Source organism: Euprymna scolopes, chromosome 8 (genome assembly GCF_053919585.1).
Source record: "Euprymna scolopes isolate OS-2025 chromosome 8, ASM5391958v1, whole genome shotgun sequence".
NCBI lineage: Eukaryota > Metazoa > Mollusca > Cephalopoda > Sepiida > Sepiolidae > Euprymna > Euprymna scolopes.
The window spans coordinates 22,087,692-22,114,596 of NC_136489.1; the positions used below are offsets into that span (position 1 = coordinate 22,087,692).

The window sequence follows — 26,905 nt, forward strand, 5'->3', positions numbered from 1 at the left end:
TCATAGACAAGGTTAAAAAAAGAGTCGCCAATTTGATAGGCACTGATCTGGCATCTAAGCTTCAGCCTCAGTCTCATCGACGAAACGTTGCATCCCGTTGCCTGTTCTACAAGTATTTTAATGGTGAATGCTCTGACGAATTGCAGACACTTGTTCCCCCACGACGTGAGCACCCTCGACAAACCCGACAGGCAGAATTGTCAATATCTCGAGTCTTCCCCTCAAAACAATAATCAAGACGCGAGATATCTCGTGCCTTCACAGAAAAATAAAAATAAATCCATCTCAATTTTTTATTTATTTATTGAAAATATTAACATTGTGTGTATGATTTTTTTTATTGCATTTTAAAAAATATATAAAGTGTTTGAATATTATGAAGATGTATATGTACATTAACGTTTATTTAACCTGAAATTCAGAGTAACACGATTATTTGACTTCAAAATTCAAGTGTCTCGAATTTACTCTGAAATTTGTAATATTTATGATGATATAGCTGAGATTGTTCGCTTGAATCCTTACAACCTGTAGATGAATGCGTTGTGATACTTGTCAACCGCCAATACCAGTTTTCCCATGGCTTCTGCGTTGTTAATTACTCCACACGTTTAAATCCATGTTTGGAAGGGAATCGCAGGACACAAGAGGGTTGCTACAATAAAACAAACATATATTTCAATGTTTCATAAGTTTAAAAAGTGAAACAATCTATGAGAATAATCGTTTCTTATATCCCCTCATTGCTTCTCTTATGAGTCCACTCACCCTGAAGATTGATTATGGCAAGAAAAAATGACTAAGTACATCGAATTAGTGGCGCTGTTGTTTAAATGAGGCAGCTTCCCATCCATCCATCCAGTGCGGCTGTAGCCGAGATTGAACTCACTACACGAGTTTGTAGTGTAATTCAGATCTCGTCGGTAGCTGAATACGTGTGTCTTTGCCAGGGCTATCAAAGGTATTTTTATCGTGACGCCATCAGTAGACGGGGTGCCTACCACGGCTTAAGAGATGCGCATTTACCCTCGAGAGAAGGATAGACCGCGTCAATTTCTCAATCTGGTATTTTAACTCGCGGTAGGCAACTTTAGTGAGACCTTAAAGGTTGGAAGTGGCTCTAGAACGGAAGTCGACGAAACAACGAGACCTTCTGTCTGATGGGCTGGGGAGACTTCAAACAGGAGTAACTTGTTCTGGTGTTACTCCTAATGGAGAGCGGGCACGCACAATGTAAGTAACTGTCTATTTGTCTTTCTCTCCCTTTCACGTCTACGAAAGTAACCTTATATTTTCGTTGGCTGTTACTTTCTTTATAATAAACCTTCCGTTATCAACATCGGCGTCCGAGTGTGTTTATCAGCAGAATTGGGTTACAGACTGGTGTTAAAATAGTTTATACGCACATTGCTAAGTGAAAATACAAAAAAGAAAAACATTGCAACTCGCATTCTGTACTGCCTTCCTTATTCATAAAAAGTCCTAATTCAGATCTCGAAATAATTGCAACAATTTATGCCAGTTTATACGGCATTGCTGTTTAGATATTAGACATCTTAAACGCTTCTACACTCAGAAAAAAAAAAAAAACACCCATAAATCAAAAAAGAAACACTGGGAATTATGTTTGCTGTCATTAAATTTCGTAATTTTAAATATTAAATATATGTCTAAATTGCTTAGTTTGAAGGGTAGATGTAAAAATTGATTGTGCAGTTTCGATTATTTGGAAGTGAAACAGAGGGGAAAAGAAAGGAGAGAGAAAAAAGAGTGATATTTAATTATAGACAATAAATACTGACCCAATAGGTCACGAGCGATGTTGCGTAATACTAAAACATTGTGTATTTTGTTTGCTATGGTGTTATATAGTACGAATGTTTGAAATGATGATTGATTATTTGAATTATTGGGATTTTTCGGACTACTGTTCTCATCTTGAGCGTGATTCGCACAACGACTCGAAGATTTTTTCACGAATATCTTGTCGAACTTGGGAATGTTTCTGTCGAACTCGGGAACCGGACGAAATTTCAAACAAAACCACTTATTTTCTTCACAGGGGTATCATATTCTCTCTCCATCAGCTATGATTGGGTAGAGGTCTTAAGAATTTCGCAATTGCATCTTTCGGTTGCCCACACTAAGAAATGAACCTTCAACTTTCAAGAGAATATCACTTTTACAATTGATTTTTCAAATACTCTAACCTCTGCACCACGGATCCTTGCGCAAGGGAAAAGAGAGAGATACTTAACGATTGACACCAACTTACTAGTGGGTCACAAGTGATCTTGTATACTGCCAAAAAGCAGTCGATTTTCTTTGCTATTTATTTATACTGGTTAACATCAGCCCTATTTTGTTTATTGCATATCAATTATCTATTAGTATAGTTAAAGTATTTAATTCTTGTGTTTTTATGTTTCATCGGTATACTTACTTTGGACCTGGTACCAGAAATGCATTCCGCTGGATCTGGGAAATATCAGTATTTAGACAGATCAACTTCGAAAGGGTAATTTTTCGAATTTGGTCCAATTCCTCTGTAAAAAGAAAGATAATAGATTTTATTGATCATTCAATATTTTTTTATTTAGTTTTGCTACGATAAGAAGTGGATCTCGAAGACACCACTGGTCAGTGTGATGAGAACAGGATTTGGTCTGGTGTGATTGTTTTACTTTACGGCATATCACCGCTTTTTGGGTTATTTCATACCGAATCCAGTAATTTTGAAAAAGTCTTTTATACTTTAAATTCTTTATATATCTTCAAATATTTATTTATGTTCTGTTGTTTTTAGAGGAAAATCATGGTTTGGTTTTGCCTTTTGCATTTTTAGCTTAGAAAAGTCGGTACCTTCAGACAGCCTGATCTGGTAGCAAAGGGGTTGGATTTAAAGAGAGTTGTATCAGATAATAGTGTTATACAGACGCCTAATAGTTCCCTGTTTCACAGATCTGAAATTCAACATTGTTGATGGAACGTTAAGCAGAGGGAAGAGAAAAGAAAGTAATTTTCCAGTCGTTGTAATAAGACAAAACCTTATAACCCCCGACATTTTTTATTTGTATTTGATGCCAATAATTACTGAACAGAGAGTTTACCTTGTTAAACGAAGCCTATTTCTTGAATTAATCAGTTGATTATTATTTTCATTTTGGTTTTTATTTTCACAACGATTCAATGTATTTAACTCCTCATCTGCGATGGAAAACGACACCAGAGAACAAATTGAACATAGAGCAATAGATGAGCATTGCTCATGGAAGATTGTCAATAAAATATCAAGAACGTTTGCGAAATGTTCGTCAGCATCAAATATCTTGGTAGGTTTTCTCAATGGTCTGGGTCAGATTGTAGGCAAGGGAATCGTTAAGACAAAACCGTCCGTTATCATCAGTCTGAAAGAGATGGAGACCAGGTATCAGGTTCGCTGGGACGCAGTCATGATCGTTAACCACTGTTGGAATCTGAAGAACGACCTCCCTGCCGCTGAGCATTCCAAGATTTTTCTTTTCTTTTTTGTTTTACACAGGAATCACCACTTATCAAGAACCGGGGGCCACTCGAGGATAAGGGTTCATGAGTATACATTAATCAATGTGATTATAGCGTAGTAAACATAAGTAGTGGGAATTTTGTGAATTGGATTACGAAAAATATTCGTTTAGGCAAAACCACTACCAATAATTTCCCACACTCTTTATCTGTGTCTAAACCTGCATGGTTTTCACGTTCAGTTCGATTTTTACGGTATGTGTCGTTTATTAAATTGTTAGCTGAAAGTACAGATTAGTTAACAAGGACACGTTTCCCAGATTTAGAATAACAGTATGACCTCAGGACGATGCGAAAACTACAAAATATTTTGAATGGTAAACCTTTGTCCAATCTTAGGCTTCTTGTTAAGGTTAAAAAGTGTATAAATAATTTGCTTCGCCTATATCTTTCAACTTTCAAAATCGTTGGTTTCTGTTTGCTTTTTGTTTGGAAAGGAAAATACAAAAAAAAATCAATGTTTGATGCATTTTTAGTTAAGAAAGGCGGTATCTTCAGAAAGCCTAATCTGACAGCAAAAGAATTGGATTTAGAGATAACGCTTTAAAAATTCTATCCTAGTTACTAAAATAGGCAACAATTATTACAAGAAAGATCTTAATGTATATTCCACGAAAATAACCAAGTTAGGGGTGATGTAGTTTGCAGGTAGTAGTTTCCCGTTTCACAGATCTGAAATTCAACTTTGTTGATGGAATGTTAAGCAAATGGAAGAGAAAGGAAAGTAAAACATATTTAGGATAATATGTGTTGACAAAAAAAAAATATCAAAACCGCACTCTTTCTTGCATTCCGTTGCCAAGTGCATCTTTTCTTGTAAAATGACTTTTCCATGTCCTTAGTGAATTTGAGGGTCATTTTTTAAGGTCATTTTATCCGTTATTTGTTGACAGAACTTGCCGGACAAATACCGGTTTCACACATCACGCTAGGTCTATTTTAAAATGATTTCAATCTCTGATATTATGGGAGTTGGGGGTCCACGTTAAGAATTGAGATAAATAATAAAACATTTGCGGAATATTAAGATAACTTAGTAGCAGAATAAATTGTGTTCTTACTTATTGAGAAGCCAACAGTCGCATTATCTCGTTCGTACCAGAAGCGATCACCTGTTTTCAACATTTGAAACTGACGAGCAATGATGCAGGCAAATGTTGGCCCAACAACGCCTTCTTGTATAGGATTCTCGGACATTCCTCCTGTGAATAGATCAATGTCATCTGGATGGCTACAAGACAAAATGAAACCAAGTTAATCTATCTATCTATCTATCTATCTATCTATCTATCTATCTATCTATCTATCTATATATATATATATATATATATATATATATATATATATATATATATATATATATTTATTTATCTATCTTAGTGATGTATGATTCCAATATTTTCTAGAATCCGGACCAAATTCCCGATTCCGATATAATTACAGATTCCGATTTTTAAAAAAATATTTAAGTATAAAACATTTCAAAATATAAATAAATATTTAACTATAAAATTCTTTATAAATATTTAACTATAAAATGGTTATTTTTTCCGGATTACCGTAAAAACACATGTTAAATGTGATTCCATTTTCTCAAACGTAAAATCACTATTGTATGGTGGGGTGACCTATAGATTTAAGTTTTACTGGAAGTTTAAATCAGTAAATATTTATTATTATATTGTTATTTCTAGCAGTGGAAGATTCTTTTAAAACAAAATCAAATAAAAAAGATAATTAAAGGAATCGTTTTTTTACATCGCAAAATAGGCACAAATTTTTCCGATTCCGATAACGATTCTGATAACGATTCCTATACTCCAAAGGTTCCGATTTTTCTGATTCCGATTAATCGTGCCACTAATATATATATATATATATATATATATATATATATATATATATATATATATATATATATATATATATATATAGCTTAACGTGTAAGAGGAAAAGAGAAAGTTCAATTCCACAAAGGAGACTTATCCGGATAATGCCAAGCTCAACAATAATTATTGGAGCTTATACAATAGGACAACAAGAGTATGAAATGAAAACACAAAACTATATATTGGTAGATATAGAATGGATCATTTATTTAATAATGGAATACAGGCAAAATTTGGGGGATAGAAGAGAGTCTTTATGCCAGGCCATTTCGAACCCTAATGCTTCTTCATCAGAAGAGTAGAGAAGGTGCTAGTTAGCATGGGGAAGATGCGGCGTCTAGCGTAAGGTTCATTAGGGACGAAAGAGATTAAGAGGAATTATAGAATGTTAGGGGAAGCTTTATTGAATTATAAATAAATAAGGAGAAGCTTATTATATATATAGTATGATATATAAGATTATGTATGGTCTTACATAGTATTGAGATTCAGGTGTATATGTATTATGGTTAAATTGGGGGTGTATTGTTGCTGCGTGGTAATTTATTTTAACGATTTGTGGGGTGTCTATTTTCTATGGAGTGGGTAATTTTGATTTTGATTGATGCCACTTAAATGGCAAATGACGGCTATAAATTCGCTTATAATTTCGGGGGGTTGTAAAACCGAAAGGGAATATGCGGCAATATATTTATAAGTTTCTACTGTTATGATATAGGGAGTATGCTCATAAGGGGCGGTCGGAGATTAGGGTGGCAATGACTATGAGTGCGTTTAACTTGAAGCAAAAGGTTAAGTATACATATGGATGTAAAAGTGGAGGAGTAAGGAAGATAATAGAGATAATGGTAGCGGTTATGGTAGCAATAACGGGGATAATAACGGGGATAATAACGGGGATAATAACGGGGATAATAATAACAGCAATTATAACGATGATTATAACAATAATAATGATAATAATAATAATAATAATAATAAAAATAGTAATAGCGTTAAAAAAACAATGCAGCAATAATAATGATAAAAATAAAGATAGTAGTAACAATACTTCTACTACTACCTCCAACATCACCACAACTACTACCAATAATAATGTAAATACTGTTAATACTAATTATTAGGGGTGCGTAAAAGAAAGGGATACAGACAAGTGGGGGCAGAGTAGCAGGAAATGGGGTTGCGGAGTGAGGGGTAAGTGGTCCCGTACAAAATAAAGAAAAATAAAGGCCAGCTCCGGATAAAGTCATTTTACCGCATAAATCACAGATGTGGTTCTGCATGAAATCCTCAGACAGACCCGATATATCTGACAGATTTTTCTTCCGGATATCACGCTTCATTTTTGCATGCTCATATTTTTTCTTCTTAAAACTATCACAGACTTGATATACCAAGGAGCGCCACTTTTTACGATCATTGGAAGCACTTTCCCAACTGATGGTGGCTTAGAGAAGCGAGTATGGTCTGACAGGGGTATAACTATTCATACAAAGATCAGTGTCTATCAATCTTGTATTTTACCATCCCTGCTTTACGCTTCTGAGGCCTAGACAACTTATGGTAGACACATAAAAGTCATGGAGTGAGTGCACCAGAAATTCCTGAGACACATTCTGGGCATCAGGTGGAGCACTTTTATATCTGATGTGGATGTTCTCATGCGGGCTGACGTACCTTGTATCGAGGAGTTGATTATACACAACCGGATGAGGTAGGCTGGACATCTGACAAGGATGGACGACGATAGATTGCCAAAGCGCCTGTTTTATGGTGAAATTACACAAGGAAACGTCCACAACATAAACCGAGGAAACGCTTTAAGGATAACATCAAAGAAATCTTAAAGCTCTTGGACAAATATACTTTAACAATCTATTGAGTAGAAAATACTTTGCTAACTGCTTCCAACAAACTTATCCCACGATAACTTCCACAGTCGGTCCTGGGCCCCTTTCCCTTGTACAGTGATATAAGAATTGCATCAACCCAATCCTGATGGACGGGAACACCCCTCCAGACATCAGTGATAAGATGAAGAATTTCATGAACAAGTTTATCACCCCCATATTAGAGGACTTCCACAGGAATACCATAAATCCCTGGAGCCTTCCCAACGTTCACTTCCTTGATTGCATCTCTAATTTGATTCTCAGATGAGAACACAGACATTTCATGGATAAGCTTCTGTTGTGATAATAATTAATTGGTGACGTCCTCATCAACATTAGAGGGGTTGTCAAAGAGATCAGAACAAGGATCGGTCCAACGAAGGAGAATCTTGTTAGGATCCTTTATAAGGGCAATTCCATCACTTGAGAGTAGGGGAGATGTAGATAGTGTTTGAGGACTAAAAGCTTTTTTGAGCAAATGGTACATGCGTTTGAGGTCTTTACAATCCAAAGCCATCTGGATTTGGTTGGCGAGTTTAGCCCACCACTGATTCTTCATTTAGCGGAGTCGCTTTTGGAGAATACCCTTATTTGCTTTAAGTGACTGTCGGAGGGACTCTCAACCTCCATGAGAGGCAAACAACATCTTATGGTGCAACTCATTTTTAGCACTTAAGAGTTGAGTAAGTTCAGACTCATTATCATCAAACCAATCCCGATGTTTAGATTTGCGGAAGCCAAGAACATCTACACTTGTTTCATAGATTGTATTTTTAAAATGTGCGCACGACCCATCAACATCAGCAGAATTAACTACGGATCGAAGCTTTTCACGTACACTAAAGCTGCTTTCAGGACTGCCAGCAACCACTGTAAAAGAGTAATAAAAAATGCAAGAGAGCTATATGCCCAGTCTGTTAAATCCAAGGTAGCTGATCAGCGGCTTGGTTCCCACCAGTTTTGGCAAATAACAAATAGGATCCTGAACAGAAGTGTGCGTTCTATCCCAACCATTATCAATGGACCAGAGGTCATCTCGTCAGCGTCAGACAAGGCCAAACTATTTGCAAAGAACTTTGCAGCTAATTCTACCCTATGCGACGAAGGCCATCAACTCCCCATATTTCCTCCTATAACACAGAACAAGCTAGGTAACATACAAATATCCGTGCATGAGGTCGCCAAGCCAATCAAGAACCTTGATTCCAGTAAAGCAACTGGCCCTGATGGCATCCCAATTATAGTGTTAAAAAAGCTTCAACCAGAACTTGCTCACATACTTACGAAACTATTTAAGCGCTGCCTTAAGGAAAAGTGCTTTCCGACTCCCTGGAAGATCTCATACGTTTGCCCTGTATTTAAGAATTCAGGTGATAAGTCATCTCCCTCTCAGTACAGACCAATAAGTCTCCTGTGTGTTATGAGTAAGTTGCTGGAATCCATATTAAATAGAAAAATAGTCAACCACCTCAGCAGGAATAACCTTCTTAGTGACACACAATATGGTTTCCGCTCTGCAAGATCTACCGCAGATGTGCTGACGGTTATATCTCACAGGATTAGTGAATCTCTTGACAAAGGCTTCCTTTCTAGGACAATTGCTCTTGACATATCAAAGGCCTTCGACAAGGTATGGCATAAGGGCCTACTTCACAAGATTTCCAGCTACGGTATAACTGGAAATGTTTTCTCAATCATTAAATCATTTCTCTCCGATAGGCTCATAAGAGTAGTGGTAGATGGACAAAAATCGGAGGCCTGCAATATAAATGTTGAAGTCCCTCAGGGGTCAATCCTGGGCCCAACTCTCTTCCTGATCTACATCAATGACCTCTTAAACACATACTTAAATCATTCGTTGACATCTATGCTGATGACACGACCATCGACGGCAACACATCAAAGGCTGTAAGTGACAAAGTTCTCCTTGATTCTCTCTCTCCTCTGATCTCGAGCGCGTGGTTCAGTGGGGGAAGATGTGGCTGGTTACCTTTAATGCATCCAAAACCAAACTCCTATCCTTACATCATCAACGCTCTGATCCCCATTTGTCATCAATTGTGATGGATGGCTCTCGTGTGGGTGAGGCCCCGTGTTTTGACAAGCTTCTGAGTTTGACCTTTACTCCTGATCTTAAATTGAACACGTACATCAAGTCTGTTGCCAAGGTCACTGGAAAGATGGTGGGATCCTTCTACCGCTCCAGAAGATATCTCACTACTGATGCAATTCTCTATCTATTTAAAAGCCGTCCAAGGATGGAATACTGTTGCCATATCTGGGCAGGAGCTGCTAAAAACAGCCTATCCTGCATTGACAGAGTACAAAATAGACTTCGTAGCTTAGTGGGGGATGCCCTTTTCTCTACCCTGCAACCTCTCTCCCACAGAAGAGACGTTGCAAGCCTATTCTTGTTTTATCGTTATTTCCATGGCAGGTGCTCGTCTGAACTCCAATCTCTGGTCCCCTCTCGCCAATCTTTCACGAAAAACACCCGTCTAGCTGAATCCACTGTGAAAAATTTCCCCCACTCTATATCTGTGCCTAAATCAAAACGCGGATTCCATGAACAAAGCTTCTTTCTTAGAACTGCACGCCTGTGGAACTCTGTTTCGTCTGCCTGCTTCCCACCGGACTACAACTTGGATGTCTTCAAGTCCAACGTTAACAAATTCCTAATGAACCACCCCCTTAAGTAAACACTTCATCAAATCTCCACACTAACGTAATGTACTTGCAATAACCCTTATCCCTGAGTGGCTTTCGGGACTTGATAAGTGGTGATCACTGTGTAAAAAAAACAAAAAACCCTTGAATCAGCCAGCCTGGACACATCAATCCGCCTGGGAATCCCAACACCACCTAACCTATACTTCCTCCTTATACAGACTTTCAACTTCCCGCGTAGCAAAAAGTGATCTGTGCCACATTCAGCTTCACGCATAACACGCACACTACAGACGTCCCGCAAATCTGCCTTCCTGGAAATAAGTGACCTTCTTTTGAACGAGGATGTGTCCAGGTAAACCTATTGACCTCTTTGTGGCTGAAGAAAGTGTTACAGATAGCAAGGTCAAACTGAGTGTATAGATGAAGAAGATGCAGACCATTACTGTTGACCCTACTTACTCAAACCGACCGAGTGAGTCCCAGGTGTGATGATCCTTGCCAACCCTTGCATTTAGAGCACCCATGAGCAAGATCTTCTCAGATAAAGGAATACAGGAAATGGTACGATTGCGATCTCGGTAAAACGCCGTGATGGTGTCTTCATCATGACCCATGGTAGGGGCATACACAGATAAAATCGTCATATACCTACTGTGTGCAAGAGGGAAGCGCATCATCATAATTCTGTCACTTACACAGATTGGCTGTTCAATCCTCTTCACCAAATCAGAACGCACTGCAAAGCCAATTCCACCTTCTCGTCTCAGCCCCGATGGTTTTCCTTTCCAAAAAAAGGTGTATCCCCAGCCCACTTCCATCAATTGATCCTCACCACTCAATCGTGTTTCAGACAATGCCGCAATGTATATGCTGTACCTATATTGCAACAATAGCTGTCCTACGCTCAGGTCTTTCACTATCCAGGACAACTAGCAAAGTTCTCACATTCCACGTAGCAACAGTTAAGTTATTCCTCTCCTGATAAAATTTTGATTTTCCTTGTTTATTATTTTTCTTCAACTTTATCTTGTTTTTCCTGCAAATATAGAGCAGCCGCCGACCGCAGGAAGCCGACCAGCTAATAAAAGGGTAGACAATTTTAAGTCACCTTTTCTAGACCCTTCCCAAATTCATAGGTGTGCAGTGTATCCTTAGAAAAGGCTGCTCAGCCGCCAGATCATCCACCGAAGTTGCTTCCACTCTGTAAGCGATTTAGTCGACGATAAATCACTGGCCGCCTATGTGCAGATTTGCAGCTATGTACTTCCATCCCGCTAAGCCTGTGCATGTCGCCACTCACCTATCGCAATAGGAATTTTACTTTTTTTTACTTCTTCAAAAGATATCTATACATAACGATCGCAGCACAACATGCTTGTGCTACACATATTGTACCCTCTCGCACTCTACCACTCTTTGCACAGTGACAAACTGAAATAGTGAGATGACTGAGCGGTGGCATAGTGTGCATGTTTTATTATCACGGAGTTTTATCTCTCCGGCAGCTGGACATATACAAACACATACACATAAGCAAGCAAACATTCATATATATATATATATATATATATATATATATATATATATATATATATATATATATATCCCTAGTTCTCACAATATAGTAACCTTCCAGAACTTGAGAGGGAGGCTAACAGGTACTACACCTTGCCCAAGGGTGACCTGAAACTATGCAAGGCGGAGGGGTTCATCTCCCTGAGGTAGTAAGTATACCCGCATACCCAAATGGGGTTGAGGAGTGAGGGGTAAGTGGTCCCGTACAAAATAAAGAAAAATAAAGAATATATATATATATATATATATATATATATCCATACAAACACAGATAAAAAAACACAGGTTAAAAACACAGATAAAAAATATATATAGATTTAGAATAAGCCGGGAAAGCGTAAGAGTTCGGAGAACCTTTGGTTTAAATTAAGTTAAAGGATTACTTCACTGGGAACAGTAGTTTCAAGAGTCCACCTTAAAACTTTAAATTTCTTGAAGTTAGATTATAAAGGCCATCAAATTTATGTTTATATGAAAAATCCAGGCCTAGAAAAATGAATACATACTTTCTCGTTTATTAACACGAGGGATAGGTCCATCGAATCGGCGTAATTACTTATTGTAGTAATTCTAATCTCCAAGAGATACAAGAAGCATAGTTTATAGTCCTTTAAAGCTTCATATTTCTCCAAATATTTTGTTAGGGTGGTCATTCGTAAATGTGTTGGTCTGGTGAAATCTTATTCCTCCTAATTTGGATGGCAAAAAACTGTATTTTTTCAACAGAGACTCTTGTGATGGAAATTACCCGGAACTGGACTGGTTCAACTGTGTTCAAATCTAAGTTATGTTATCAGTAGGAAGTAGCATCTAGAAATAAATGGGAAAATACACGTGTTTGCTTGTAAGCGGTTCGGAACGCGTTTAGCTGGTAGTCGGAGGGGGTAGGATAGGGATGGGGATATGTCTGTATGGGTGACGAGGTGGGTTGAATTGAATCGGGGGAGCTTTTCTTAGGTTATATTTTCGGTACATTTCAAAGTTTTAATGTAAATACTACTGGGTGGAGGGCTTAGTGTAAATCTAATAGTGGAGACAAAATGCGCTGATTTTTAATTAATTTCTTATTTGGAGGGGGGGGAGGGCTCGCCAGTGAGATTTAGTGGTGGTAGTTAGATGGTTCTAAATTTAGGTTTTAAGTCTTTAGCTCTGGGAAGTGGATTCTAAGCTATATTTTCAATTGAGCCTACGTTTTATATTGTTTAGGTTATATTCTCGTTGCATCGTGTGCTAGTTGGTGGTTTGATTGCAATTTAACAGGCGGTGTTTAGTGTACATATTTACGGGGATAGGATTTGTTAGGCAAAGTTGTTTGTGGCTTATGTTTAAAACATATATTGTTAATTAGACATTTCCAAGATGCAGGCGATTCTAGGTTGGTAATTTATTTAAAGTTATGTAATGGTTGTGTGTTCAGAGTGTGTGCTAATATTTTATGTTAAAGAGTTGAAGTTTTTTATGGCGATTTTTTTTCAGATCGCGAGTGCTTATGGGTGTTTAAAAAAAAATTGTTGTCCAATCGTCCAAAACGGTTAGCGATGGATATTGTTGCATTTTATGGATGGCGAGGAAGCGCAATAAGCTAGTTCTTGTCCGGTGATGCATTTTAAGTGGAGTTAATTACATTTACGTACCTGAACTTTCTCTTGTGCCTACAACTGCAAACTATCTCTTGTTTTGAATTGAGGATTTTTTAGGCGCCGTTATAATCTCGGTCGCCTCTGCGTTACATAGAAGGCAGTCTTCGAAATGCCATGGCATAAAGAGTCCCTTCTATCCCCCAAATTTTGCCTGTATTCCATTATTAAATAAATGATCCATTCTATATCTACCAATATATAGTTTTGTGTTTTCATTTCATACTCTTGTTGTCCTATTATATATATATATATATATATATATATATATATATATATATAAACAATAGGAGTGGGAAATGAAGTCACAGAACTATATATTGGTGGATATAGATTGGTTCATTTATTAAATAAGGAAATACATAGGCAAATGGTGGTCTTATAGAGGTACAGGATACTTTCGGGCGTTAGTAGTTTTCTAACACGGTAGAGAGAACCTACGTTTTTCGAAGCGGTCCTGGCAATGTTCTTAATGTAATTGTTCCAACTCATGTTTTCTGTGAACGTTAGGCCGAGGAGTTTAAAAGATGTAATTTCAGATAAAGAGTCTTTGGCCATTGCTATTGGTGGTAGAGAAGGTTTCTTGTAGTTATTTAATCAAACAAGTTTAGTCTTGGCAGCATTGAATGTGACCATTCATTTTTCTCACCATTCCACTACAGATCGAAGGTCATCGTTTAGTGTTTCTGCCATTTCTTTAGATATGTGTTCATTTGTTTTCTTGTGGTGTCTGTTATAGAGCGTGGTGTCATCAGTATATATACCCATCTTACAGACAATTTTGTCAGGAGGTCATTTATGAATATTAGGAATACTAGAGATCCAAAGATAGATCCCTTAGGCACTCCCGCATTTACATCATATTGTTTGGATGTACGACCATCGAGGACAACTTGGATTTTTCTCTTATCTAAGAAGGATTTAATTATATTAAGTATTTTTACAGTGATACCGTATGATCTGACTTTCATGAGAAGAACTTCATGCCATGCCCTGTCAAAAGCCTTAGATATATCTAGACTACCGCTCTACCCTCCCCTGCTTTGTCAAGATAATGCTATATACGCTCAGAGATTACAGTTAGGATGTCTGCTGTGGAACGGGCTTGCCTTAATCCATATTGGGAACCAAGCCGCTGGTTTGACTGGATTTGATGGACTGAGCATACAACTCTCTCGTGTTATTTATTACTCTTTTACAGACGTTGCTAGCAGTCCTGAAAGCGTCTTTAGTCTCAGTACATCTATTATGTTGATAACTATGGAAAAAGTGATTTCTATGCGTCATGGCAGCATATTCTGAAGAGTACCACGGCTGGCTGTTAGGTTTTTGCTGGAATTTTTTTCGAGGGTTTGAAGCAGTCTATACCTACAATTAACCATTCCGTCAAGCCTAATACTATAGAGGACACATCTTTTTTAAACATGAAACGCAGAGGTAGATCTGAAATAAATGTACAGAAGCTATCCCAGTTAGCCATATAGTATCAATATACTGTACGATGGCGAGGTACGTCTGAGGATTTATTACATTTTGTTTTTATCTTTACTGATACAAAAGCGTGGTCAGAAGATCCTAGTGTAGACAGGACAGAAGATGAACATAGCTCAGGGCAAGTTGTGAGAAATTGGTCTAGGAGACTTGCATACTGGCCGTCAGTGTCGGGCAAAGAGTGGGTTCGAGAACAATCTGCGTGAGGTCATAAGCAATGGAGAATTCGTGAGAGATCCTCCCCTCATCATCGGTCTTGTTTGAGTGGGTTAACCATTCCGCATTGTGAACATTGAAGTCTCCACAAATGTGCATGTTAGCCGAAGGATTAGCAGACAGGATGTGGTCAATTTTCTCGGATATGCTTTTAAAGAGAATAACTCTTTAAAACGATTCATAACTTGACGCAGTTTATATTATTTTTTATTATGTTTTGTACGATTTTGTACGAACTGCAAATTTTTAAATCTCGTCAACACATTTTCTGTGAGTCTATTTTTTTGTGAAAGATTATGGTATTTTAACTTGTTTAATCCAAACTATCAACTGATTTTAAGAAGTAGTTGAGATAACTTTATCAGTAAAAATTTGGCCCATCAACCAGTACTATTCTTTAGAGCATAGGAATAATAAGAAGACGTCTTTGAGTTTACACATTATGATCCGCGAACACATCAAAATACAAATCATTATACAAGTAAGAATATATTTTTTGTACATACATAGGAAAATTCTTTCTCTCTCTCTCTCTCTCTCTCTCTCTCTCTCTCCATATATATATATATATATATATATGCAAGACTTAAAACTGGCCTTTAATGACATATGCTGCATTATTCGATTGTCTTTTCGAAGTATTCGGGGTCTGCTGGTTTTAAAAACACTAACTATTTTGCCAGTAAGAATTTAACAACCCTGCCTACAACACTCTTGGAACGTTTTACTTTCTCTGAAACTTTTCTAATTGTGTGCTTTTCCTTGTGTAGCTTTACAATAGCTTGTCTCACAGAGTAATCCAGTTTTTGGCGTTTCGCCATGGTGCCGGCTGATGCAACATTTACAAATGACTAAGTAAGACTTATTCTTTAGAGGAAATCCAAAAATTTGAATATAACATACTGTTTACATTGTTTTTCCCAATTGTGTCCCTTACTTTTGGACGTTCCTATTTTGAAAATAAATAAATAATTGCCATAATTCTTTTTCTATCGTTGGCAAATGATTCAAATTTTAATATGTTTTTTATGGATGATAACGACTACCAGTTGTCAAAATTTCAGCTTTTCACAGTTATTTCTAACAAGTTTTCGGTTTAAAAATGCTGTCCCTTAGTTGTGGACGCTACAATTTATGTATCGATTTTAAATTATCCGTTTTGCATCGTTTATCAAATACAAACAGAAAGAAAGCTAAGAAGAAATTGAAGTAAAACTTACTCATAGACACTTTGGATTTGATTGGCTGATGAGTTATTGTGATCTACAAGTCCGCCGGATCCGATTCCAAAATTAGTAACCTTAGAAAGGCCACAAAATTCTCGCCAACTATTGTAAGGGGGCAATCCGTGGTCGCGTCCTCGCTGGATATTGAACGCCGCCAAATCAAAGCTGTGACCGGATGTGTCTTCGAAGAGATGATCTGTCAACTGAGTGCTGATAAAACGGTCGCAATTCTGGGCTTTGTCTTTTAGCAGACCGCGAAAGAACGCACCAACTGATTTCTTCTTGTCCTGAAAATATATTTATATAATGGTTTAAGTACTCGTCTACGTATGGAAACATCTAGTAATGTTACAGTATCAATTAATAATGATAATAACAATAATAATAATAATAATAATAATAATAATAAGTAATGTTATAGTATCGCCTCGTCTTATGATCAAAGGTTAAATGACATAGAAAATTAAGTACTGCTTGTGATAATTACTCATGAGTAAAAAGATACTCATGGGTTACTCATATTTACTCATGATTAAGAACTGTCCGATTTAGACGTGACAATGTTTTTATAAGGAGATATCTCCGTAAGCATCCAATCAGATTGTCAGACACGTGACAGTATAATTGTAATAGGTAATGTAACGTTTTCCGGTAACCAATACGTTGCATACTCAGTCTCAAAGGGGATCAAGAAAAGAATAGAAAGTAACTTCAATTCGTTTTTTGTTGTACATCGACATTTATTTCCCCATTCTTTTTTTTACACAGTGATCACCACTTAGCAAGGCCCGGAAGCCACTCAGGGATAAGGGTTATTGCAAGTACATTACGTTAGTGTGGAGATTTGATTAAGTGTTTACTTAAGGGGGCGGTTCATTAGGAATTTGTTAGCGTTGGACTTGAAGACATTCAAGTTGTAGTCCGGAGGGAAGCAGGCAGACAGAACAGAGTTCCACAGGCGTGCAGTTCTAAGAAAGAAGCTTTGTTCATGGATTCCACGTTTTGATGTAGGCACAGATAAAGAGTGGGGGAAAATTTTCACAGTGGATTCAGCTATACGGGTGTTTTTCGTGAAAGATTGGCGAGGGGGGACCAGAGAATGGAGTTCAGACGAGCACTTGCCATGGAAATAACGATAAAACAAGGATAGGCTCGCAACGTCTCTTCTTTGGGAAAGAAGTTGCAGGGTAGAGAAAAGGGCATCCCCCACTAAGCCACGAAGTCTATTTTGTAATCTGTCAAGGCAGGATAGGCTGTTTTTAGCATCTCCTGTCCAGATATGGCAACAGTATTCCATCCTTGGAAGTACTTAGCTTTTATATAGATAGAGAATTGCATCAGTAGTGAGATATCTTCTGGAGCGGTAGAAGGATCCCACCATCTTTCCAGCGACCATGGCAACAGACTTGATGTACGTGTTCCATTTCAGATCAGGAGTAAAGGTCAAACTCAGAAGCTTGTCAAAACACGGGGCCCCACCCAGACGAGAGCTATCCATCCCGATTGATGCCATATGGGGATCAGAGCGTTGATGATGTAAGGATAGGAGTTTGGCTTTGGATGCATTAAAGGTAACCAGCCACGTCTTCCCCCATTGTACCACGCGCTCGAGATCAGAGGAGAGAGAATCAGAGAGAACTTTGTAATTTATGGCCTTTGATGTATTGCCATAGATGGTCGTGTCATCAGCATAGATGTCAACGAATGATTTAAGTATGTGTGTTGGAAGATCATTGATGTAGATCAGGAAGGGAGTTGGGCCCAGGATTGACCCCTGGCGGACTCCAGCATTAATACTGTGGGCCTCTGATTTCTGCCCATCAACCACTACACTTATGAATCTATCAGAGAGAAATGATTTAATGATTGAGAAAACATTTCCAGTTATACCGTAGCTGGAAATCTTGTGAAGTAGGCCCTTATGCCATACCTTATTGAAGGCTTTCGATATGTCAAGAGCAATTTCCCTGGAAAGGAAGCCTTTGTCAAGAGATTCACTAATCCTATGTGATATAACCCTTAGCACATCTGCGGTAGATCTTGCAGAGCGGAAACGATATTGCATGTCACTAAGAAGGTTGTTTCTGTTGAGGTGGTTGGCTACTTTGCTATTTAATATGGGTTCCAATAACTTACTCATGACACACAGGAGACTTATTAGTCTGTACTGAGAGGGAGATTACTTTTCACCTGAATTCTTAAATACAGGGCATACTGATGAGGTTTTCCAGGGTGTTTGAAAGCACTTCTCCTTAAGGTAACGCTTAAACAGTTTTGTAAGTATGGGGCAAGTTCTGGTTGGAGCTTTTTCAGCACTATAACTGGAATGCCATCAGGGCCAGTAGCTTTACTGGAATCAAGGTTCTTGATTAGCTTGGCGACTTCACGCACAGATATTTGTATGTTGCATAGCGTGTTGTCTGTTATAGGAGGAAATACAGGGAGTTGATGGTCACTGTCGCATAGGGTAGAATTAGCTGCAAAGTTCTGGATCTTGGTTGACGAACCGGCTCAAACTGAAACGAACATCCACGCAAAGAAACGACCAGAAGGTTCCGATTATATTTTAAGAAGTTTTCCTGTTGGAAGATTGCACCTATGATCATTATACTACATCCTTGCTATTTCCTTGCACCTAATAGCTTCCACGGCTTCCTAACCAGTTGTGAACAGGTCTGTTTCGTCTCTATCACCCTATCTCTCTGTTTTATATATTCAAACTAATCCTTGCTATGACGTAATTCAACGCGTCTTTTACCAAGTGACTTTTTGTTATTTGAAACGTATTTCGTTTATCCACCACATTCTTTCCTTGATTGTTTCTAAGTTAACCTAATTATTTTACTTAACATTCCTTCTTTCAACACATTCTCTCTGCATACCCTTTTCTACATGACAGTTAATAAAACAATAATAATTTTCATTATCTAATATTTTACTTTTAATAATAACACGTTCTGGATCTATCTGATTAAATTAATTATTAAATCATAGACGCCTAAATTATCCCCCTTTAGCTGTTATAGGAAATAGAAATCGACGCAGTTTTCAACAGAATTAACTAATAGCAATTAATAACATAATTGGATTATCTCCCTTCATGATTATCTTTAGAAACGATATGAAGACAAATTCAAATAGAACGACAATAAATTTCAAACATTAAATAATTAATGATAATAAATAGATTAGAATACCTTACTCAAAATGTTATGCAAGATTTATATATATAATACAGCCTTTTTATTTATTCTCATATTCAATTAAACATTAAACCTAAAATGGTTTTAAACCTAAGTACTATAAAAACGAAAAATCTGTAAACATTACTTGCAACTAATACGAAACTAAACTTAACCATAACGCTATTGCAAGGTTGTTACGGCCATACTATAAATATAGAAATAAAAATTTAAAAAATTCTTTTCATAAAAAAATTAATCATTGGGAAATAAAGAAACAGCGAGATCTAAATATATATTATATATCGAATGGGATATAAAAAAAAACATTTTTTAAATGGCTTAGGGTTTTCTGTGAAAACTTCTTATGACTCTGTTCTTTAATAAGGATACGAAAATTAGGCGATATATTAATATTAAAATGGGCTTTTCCGTAACTACAGCAAAGGTAAATGTTTCTCACATGTTTTTCCCGTTAAGGGAATTTTTTCCATTTTTTCTTTCTCTTCAACAATGCACTATTGTCAAGTAAAATAGTATAGTATAGTAACGTAAATAGAAACGTTAGTAACGTAAAATGAAATACACTTTTTGTTGCAATCAACACCCTTTTTGCAGTCTTGATTTTGCTTTCACAGTATGCTCAATTATGAAATATTTTTTTTTATTACATTTTCACCCCAAATAAGGCACATTGCCACTTTGGTGTAGGGGGCTACTATCAGGGGCAACAACTACTGGGGTACTATGTAGGGATTTGGGCAACAAGATGTCGGTTCACGTTACACTTGAACTTCTGCATGTTAGTACAGTTGGGGAAGCAGGGACCTGGAATGGAATTCCAGAGTCTAGCGGTTCTGGGGAAGAAACTACTGAAATAGAAAGACCTTCTACATCTAGGGATCTCTACTGTGTGGGGGTGGGATTTTGCTGCCTATCGGGTTTGTCGAGGGTGTCTACGTCGTGGGGGCACAAGTGTCTGCAGTTCGTCAGAGCATTCACCATTAAAATACTTGTAGAACAGGCAGAGGGATGCAACATTTCGTCGATGGGACAGAGGCCGAAGCTTAGATGCCAGTTCAGGGCTTATCAGATTGGCGACTCTCTTTTGAACCTTGTCTAGGAGCGAGAGACTAGCAGCAGATGCACCAGCCCAAATGTGACAACAATACTCCATACATGGGCGAATGGTGGCCTTATAGAAAGACAGGATACTTTCAGGTGTCAGTAGTTTTCTAGCACGGTAGACAGAGCCTACATTTTTTGCAGCGGTCCTGACAATGTTCTCAATATAATTGTTCCAACTCTTGTGAATGTTAGGCCAAGCAGTTTGAAAGATGTACTCTCAGACAGGGAGTCACTGGCCATTGCTATAGGTGGCAGAGAAGGTTTCTTGTAATAATTGAAGGAAACCAGTTTAGTCTTGGCAGCATTGAATGTGACCATCCATTTATGTCCCCATTCCACTACAGATTGGAGGTCATCCACTAGTGTTTTTGCCATTTCTTTAGTTATGTGTTCATTTTTTTTCCTGTCATGCCTGTTATAGAGTGTGGTGTCATTAGTATATATACCCATCTCAGAGGCAGTTTTGTCTGGAGGTCATTAATAAATATTAGGAACAATAGAGGTCCAAGGATAGACCCCTGAGGCACTCCCACATTTATATCACACTGTTTAGATGTACGACCGTCGAGGACAACCTGGATTTTTCTCTTATCTAAGAAGGATTTAATTATATTAAGTATTCTACCAGTGATACTGTATGATCTAATTTTCCTGAGGAGACCCTCATGCCATACCCTGTCAAAAGCCTTAGATATATCTAGAGCTACCGCTCTGCCCTCCCCTGCTTTGTCCAGTGAATGATATATACGTTCAGAGATTACAGTGAGGATGTCTGCTGTGGAATGGGCTTGTCTAAATCCATATTGTTTGTCAATCAGAGGTTTAGCATCTGTAAGGTGCCGGACTAGAGCATGATTAATTATGGTCTCAAATATTTTGGCGAAAAGTGGGAGGAGGCTAATGGGGCGTAATTTGATCAGTCAGTTCTTTCGCCAGAATTCTTGAATACTGGTACCTCAGAAGCAGTTTTACAACAGCCCGAAAAGCATGATTCATTAAGTCATTTGTTGTAGAGTTTGGAGAGAACTGGAGCTACTTCGGCTAAGCACTTTTTAATAGCACAGCTGGGATGAGATCAGGTCCACATGCTTTTGAAGTATCAAGGTTTTTTATGATAGCATGTACCTGAGCAGGGGTGATTTGTAGATCGTCTAGCGTAGCGTCTGTCCGCAAAGGAAAGTCAGGCATCGGGTGGTTGGAAGGGTCCACTGTGGAGTTCGAGGTAAACCGGCTAGGAAACATATTAGCCTTTTCGGTTGCTGAGCAAACAACCTCGTGATTGTTGATATGATAATTTTGCAGCTTACTCCTTAAGTCAACTCTTTTGGCTTAATACTCATTGGTATATGAAAATTTACTGAATTATACGAACTCAATATACCACAAATAAGTCTCTCTCTCTCTCTCTCTCTCTCTTTATATATATATATATATATATATATATATATATATATATATATATATGGATGAATATATGTATATATATATATGTGTGTGTGTGTGTGTGGATTACATATATATGTGGATGAAGATATATATATATATATATATATATATATATATATATACTAGCAATTCAGCCCAGCTTTGCTCAGACCCTATGTACTGTTCATAACATGTGCATGTGTATATATATATATTAAAATGTTTGACTCATGTGTTTAAACCCAAAATTGACGGAGAAGTTTGGAAGTCTGCAAAAGACAACTCTTTTAACTTTGACCTCTTGACAGCAAAATTTTCGACCAAAACCTAATTAAAAAGCTTACTGCATGTCTGAATATCCTTTATGTAAAATTCAAACGTTTTGATCCAAAATTGGCTGAAACCGAAACTTTGCTAGAAACTGCTAAGGTCAAATCTTTTAAACTTTGATGCCTTGACCCATCGTTGGCTGTTCCTGGCTTTTATATATGTAGAAAAGTGAGATATCTACTGGAGCAGTAGGAGGATCTCGACATTTGTCCAGCGACCTTGGCAATCAGTTTTATATACGTGTTCTGTTTCAGGTTAGGAGTAAAGGTCAAGCCCAGAAGCTTGTCAAAACATAAGGCCTCCCCAAGACGAGAGCCATTCACTTCAATTGATGCCAGATTGGCATCAGAGCGTAGATAATGTAGAGATAGAAGCTTCGTTTTAGATGCATTAAAGTAACCAGTCGCCCCTTTCCCCATTGTACCACGTGTTCAATATCAGAGGAGAGAGAATCAGAGAGAACTTGGTCGTTTACGGTCTTTGATGTGCTACCATAGATTGTAGTGTCATCAGCATAAATGTCTACGAATGATGTAAGGATGTGATTTGGAAGATCATTAATGTAGATCAGGAAGGGAGTTGGGCCCAGGATGGACCTCTGAGGGACTCCAGCATTAAGACTGTGAGCTTCTGATTTCTGCCCATTAATTTTACATGAATTTGGAAGATAATAATATAAGTTTATTTCCGTATTCATGGTATCAATTTAATTTAAAGTAAATATGAAAAATAAAGATGGTGCCAATATCGAAATAATAATAATAATAATAATAATAATAATAATAATAATAATAATAATAATAATAATAATAATAATGATAATGTACATACCGCAAAGATCTCGCTCGTGTTAAAGAACATTTTCTTTAATAATGTAGGCGGTCCGAAGGAGGTGTGGAAATTAGGTGAAAGCTTCGTAAAAAATGACCGGACCATAGAATGGCCGAAACGGAACGCCGCAGTCGAAAAGGCGTTTCGAATGCTCGGGTCAACCATACTGTTATAGACATCATTGAAACCACTCGAAGGACTAACAAGATCGAAAGACTTCATAATCCTCGTGTTAAGAATGGTCGGCAGAAATTCATTGTAGTGGATGTGTTGTATGATCGCCGCGACTATTCGTTTGGTCTCTTGGAATATTTTCTCGTCGCTCGCGAGGGTCATGTTGTTTAAGTGGCGAGCAATTCTGTTATGATTCCGGAAAAATAGAGTGTGGATACTGACGAGGCCCATTTGTTCATTGACTCGATTATCACCTACAAAAGTGCAGAAGATAACAATTAACAATTCTTTATAATAATACTAACATGAAATGACAAAAAAGTCACATAAAAAAACATACAAAACAAAAAAAACTACTCACCTGATTATTAAACTAGCTCCAAATATTCGTTTTTAAATTACTAGCGTGAGGGGAAGAGCTTTGCTCGGGTGTAAAATACGCTTAAATATCTTATTATAATTTGTCCAGTTTCGTATATATTATTATAGAGTCGTGATATCAAAAGCAAAAAAAAAAGAAAAAAAAGAAAAAAAGATTTTATGGAGACAGACAGCAGACAGACAGAAGACAGACAGACATACATGTCGCCGTTTATATGTTAGATGACTTACATTTCATCGTTAATATAAATCTATTTTAATTTAAAAAAATATTTTTCATTAAAATTATCTCCCTTGAATACTAGTTTATTATAACACAGGACAATCGCATGGACACCTCGTGAAAATAAGAGGCCAAAGGGAAGACGAAGAACGAGAGGGAGAGACGACCTGATATAGCACACGGGTCCCACATGACAGCGAATAGCTCAGGACAGAGTTAGATGATTAAAGTCCGGGGAAGGGTTCCTCATTTAGTGATAAAACCCCTGTTGTTGATGATGATAACTATTCTAAAAAAAAAGTTTTGTTTATTTATGATTTTTTTAAAAATTGAACCACGTACTTAGTTATTGTTAATATTGACAAAACTATTTCATATATTTACATAGGAAACTAGAGAAATGAAATTATAAATAAATAGCACCAAACATTAATTCAGTATAACATGCTTGAAAAAAATAAAAAAATTATGCATAGAAATACCTATACTTGGGCTTCTACACACAAACAATACGTTGTATTATTGATTGAAACTACAAAATTACGTTTTAATAGCAACACAATGGTGATAAATGAAAATAACTGTGGCGCTAATTTAGATAATATAAGAATAATGAAATTATTGAACTTTTTGATAAATTCGCATTAAAAAAGAGTATATTATTAATAAAATTAATTTAAACATATTATAAATTAATTTAAACATATAATAAATTAATTTAAACATATTATAAAGTAATTTAAACATATAATAAATTAATTTAAACATATAAATTAATTTAAACATATTATTAATAAATTTAAACATATTATTAATAAATTTAAACATAGCCATAAAATATTAAAAACAAATGGAATATATTTGTGTCTGTTAAAAATGAAATAGATTATTTCCTTTCATTTTATTATCAGTTATTATAAGATTCTATTTTTTTAGCCCGTACGTATTTTTTTGTACGTACTGGAAATTAACTTTATTTATAAAAAACTCGACCTTCCCTGCAAGGACCGACCTCACATATCATTGACATGACATTAAAAGTAAAAGGTATTTTCTTTTTTATGAATGAAAAACCTACACGCAGACCACACAATACTATTGGTATGCATAAAATAAAAGTTAAGTGACTTATTTAAAAATATGCTCTTTGGGCTTTTTGGCAAAATTCAAATGTAATATCTGTTTCCACAGTATCAGGACCATTTAACGCTGGAAGTTTTCAGGTAATTATCTCCCTTAAAAAATTAAATACAGACAAACAAGCTGAGAATGTACCGCTTATATATGTAGATTCATGATTAATCTTTTTGCATCTTTCAAAAGAAAAAGAACAAATTCTCACCCGCTTTAAAACAATGAGTAGTCGGAGTTGGAATACAGGTGTCCTCAGAATCTTTAGGCAGAAGATTAGGAAACGATTTTTTCATCTGACCTGAAAAATGAAAACGAATCCAAATAAAAATAAATTACTAAACCAAACGTCATAACAATTTCCGAATAAGACAATATTTTCATATGTTTCTCTAGAATTCTATAGTACTGACGATTAATTTGAGTTGGTACAGTTGACTCACAATTTATCAGAAGGACGAAAGATATTTCATGCCAAATGTTGGGTTGTCGGAATCATGGAAGATTTTAATAAAAAGTAACAAGCTAATTTTAGGTTAAATACTATTTATCACAGTCGAAACACAAACTATATTTACAGCACGATATGCACGTGTTAGCGCAGCCGCCATCTTGTCCACTCTCCCCAGGGTCTCTCATCATCAATAACTCTTACTTCCTTCATTAGAGTTATTTCCCCTTTAGCTTTTGATCGCTATAACACGAAATATTCATAAAATTGCAATTGGGACCTAAAAGGTACTTAAAGACTAGCGAAAAGCCCCACTAACAGTCAAATCTAATTATCAAAATAAAATATTGTACGTATCAGGGGAAAACACTAGAGTATTTTAAAGTTTAAAAACCAGATGAAAATAATGTAAACTTTTCAATAGTAAAAATCGCTTCCATTTTGTCGAAATGGGGTAACATTTCGCTAAAATGGTGCGGAAAGACCGAGATACAAGTAGCCACAACTTGTATGCACCTGCTGCAAGGAAACGGTTGCCGAACGAGAGCGCGAACCTGGAACCGTTGGATTCTTAGCAATCACCAAACCACACCTCTCCTGAATCGGCACTGTTTGAGTCAAGTGGCAAAGAGAAGCCCAGGACGACTGGAAACAATGCCGAGATAAGCAGAGAGCACATACAGCACCTGTTCAGTAACAAATGGTCACCCATTTGGTACTGAACAGGTTCAACGTTGCTTAACTCCGGTGATCCAGGGGGAACCCGTGTGTCAACCGGATTATGCCGTTTTTATATATAGATATCATTATTGATCAAAACAATGACTGGCTCTTCTTTCAATGTACACATAATTATTTCAAATAGTCTACCTTTAACATGGCTTCTAAGTTGAGATTGTTCTTTTATGCTGTTACCATAAACAGTTCCTCCGTCAATGAAAGATGATATTTTGTTGAGTTGTTCACGGTAACCTGGAAATAAAGTAAAACAGACTTTAATGTATGACCTTTGTCGAGGTGTTGCGGCAAATTTTATTACTTGAGAAACTTGAAATATTAATTTAAAATAACATAATTTCATTTATAACTTTGAACACAAGACAAGCATTTTATCTATCTATCTATCTATCTATCTATCTATTATATAAAAGTCACTTTGTGTGTGTGAGTTCCACCCTCACAGATTCCAAAACAGCTGAGCTAATCTTTTACAAATTTCACACAAAACTAATTTATATGTCTGGTAGTGTTCTTAGATATGTTTTGTACAGAAATCCGTCAGATAAGTATCAAAAATCGAAAAATCTGATCTTAGAAATAGTCTCTCTCTTTTATAGATAAAAAGACTAATTTTTACGTTACACCGCCCAAGGGAGATAAAAAAAATTTCAGCAAATCATTTTTTCTTAAAACAAACAAACAATAGAAATAACCAATTTATTATAGTCTGGAGATGTAGCTGAGTGATAAAACATTCGACTACAGATCA

General features: G+C 36.7%; 1 protein-coding gene across 1 annotated transcript in view; it reads right to left on the reverse strand.

Annotated features, from left to right (window-relative positions):
• Positions 1 to 319: 319 nt before the first annotated feature.
• Positions 320 to 26,905, reverse strand: part of LOC145284094 (uncharacterized) — a 149,581-nt gene continuing 122,995 nt past the window's right edge. Inside the window, exons 22-28 of the mRNA XM_080133159.1 lie at positions 26,287 to 26,388; positions 25,177 to 25,266; positions 23,057 to 23,484; positions 16,155 to 16,447; positions 4,626 to 4,795; positions 2,444 to 2,546; positions 320 to 655 (exon numbers count right to left, since the gene is read on the reverse strand). Of these exons, the coding sequence (XP_079989285.1) occupies positions 595 to 655; positions 2,444 to 2,546; positions 4,626 to 4,795; positions 16,155 to 16,447; positions 23,057 to 23,484; positions 25,177 to 25,266; positions 26,287 to 26,388 (1,247 nt within the window). The 3' untranslated portion in view covers positions 320 to 594. The remainder of the gene's footprint in view (positions 656 to 2,443; positions 2,547 to 4,625; positions 4,796 to 16,154; positions 16,448 to 23,056; positions 23,485 to 25,176; positions 25,267 to 26,286; positions 26,389 to 26,905) is intronic.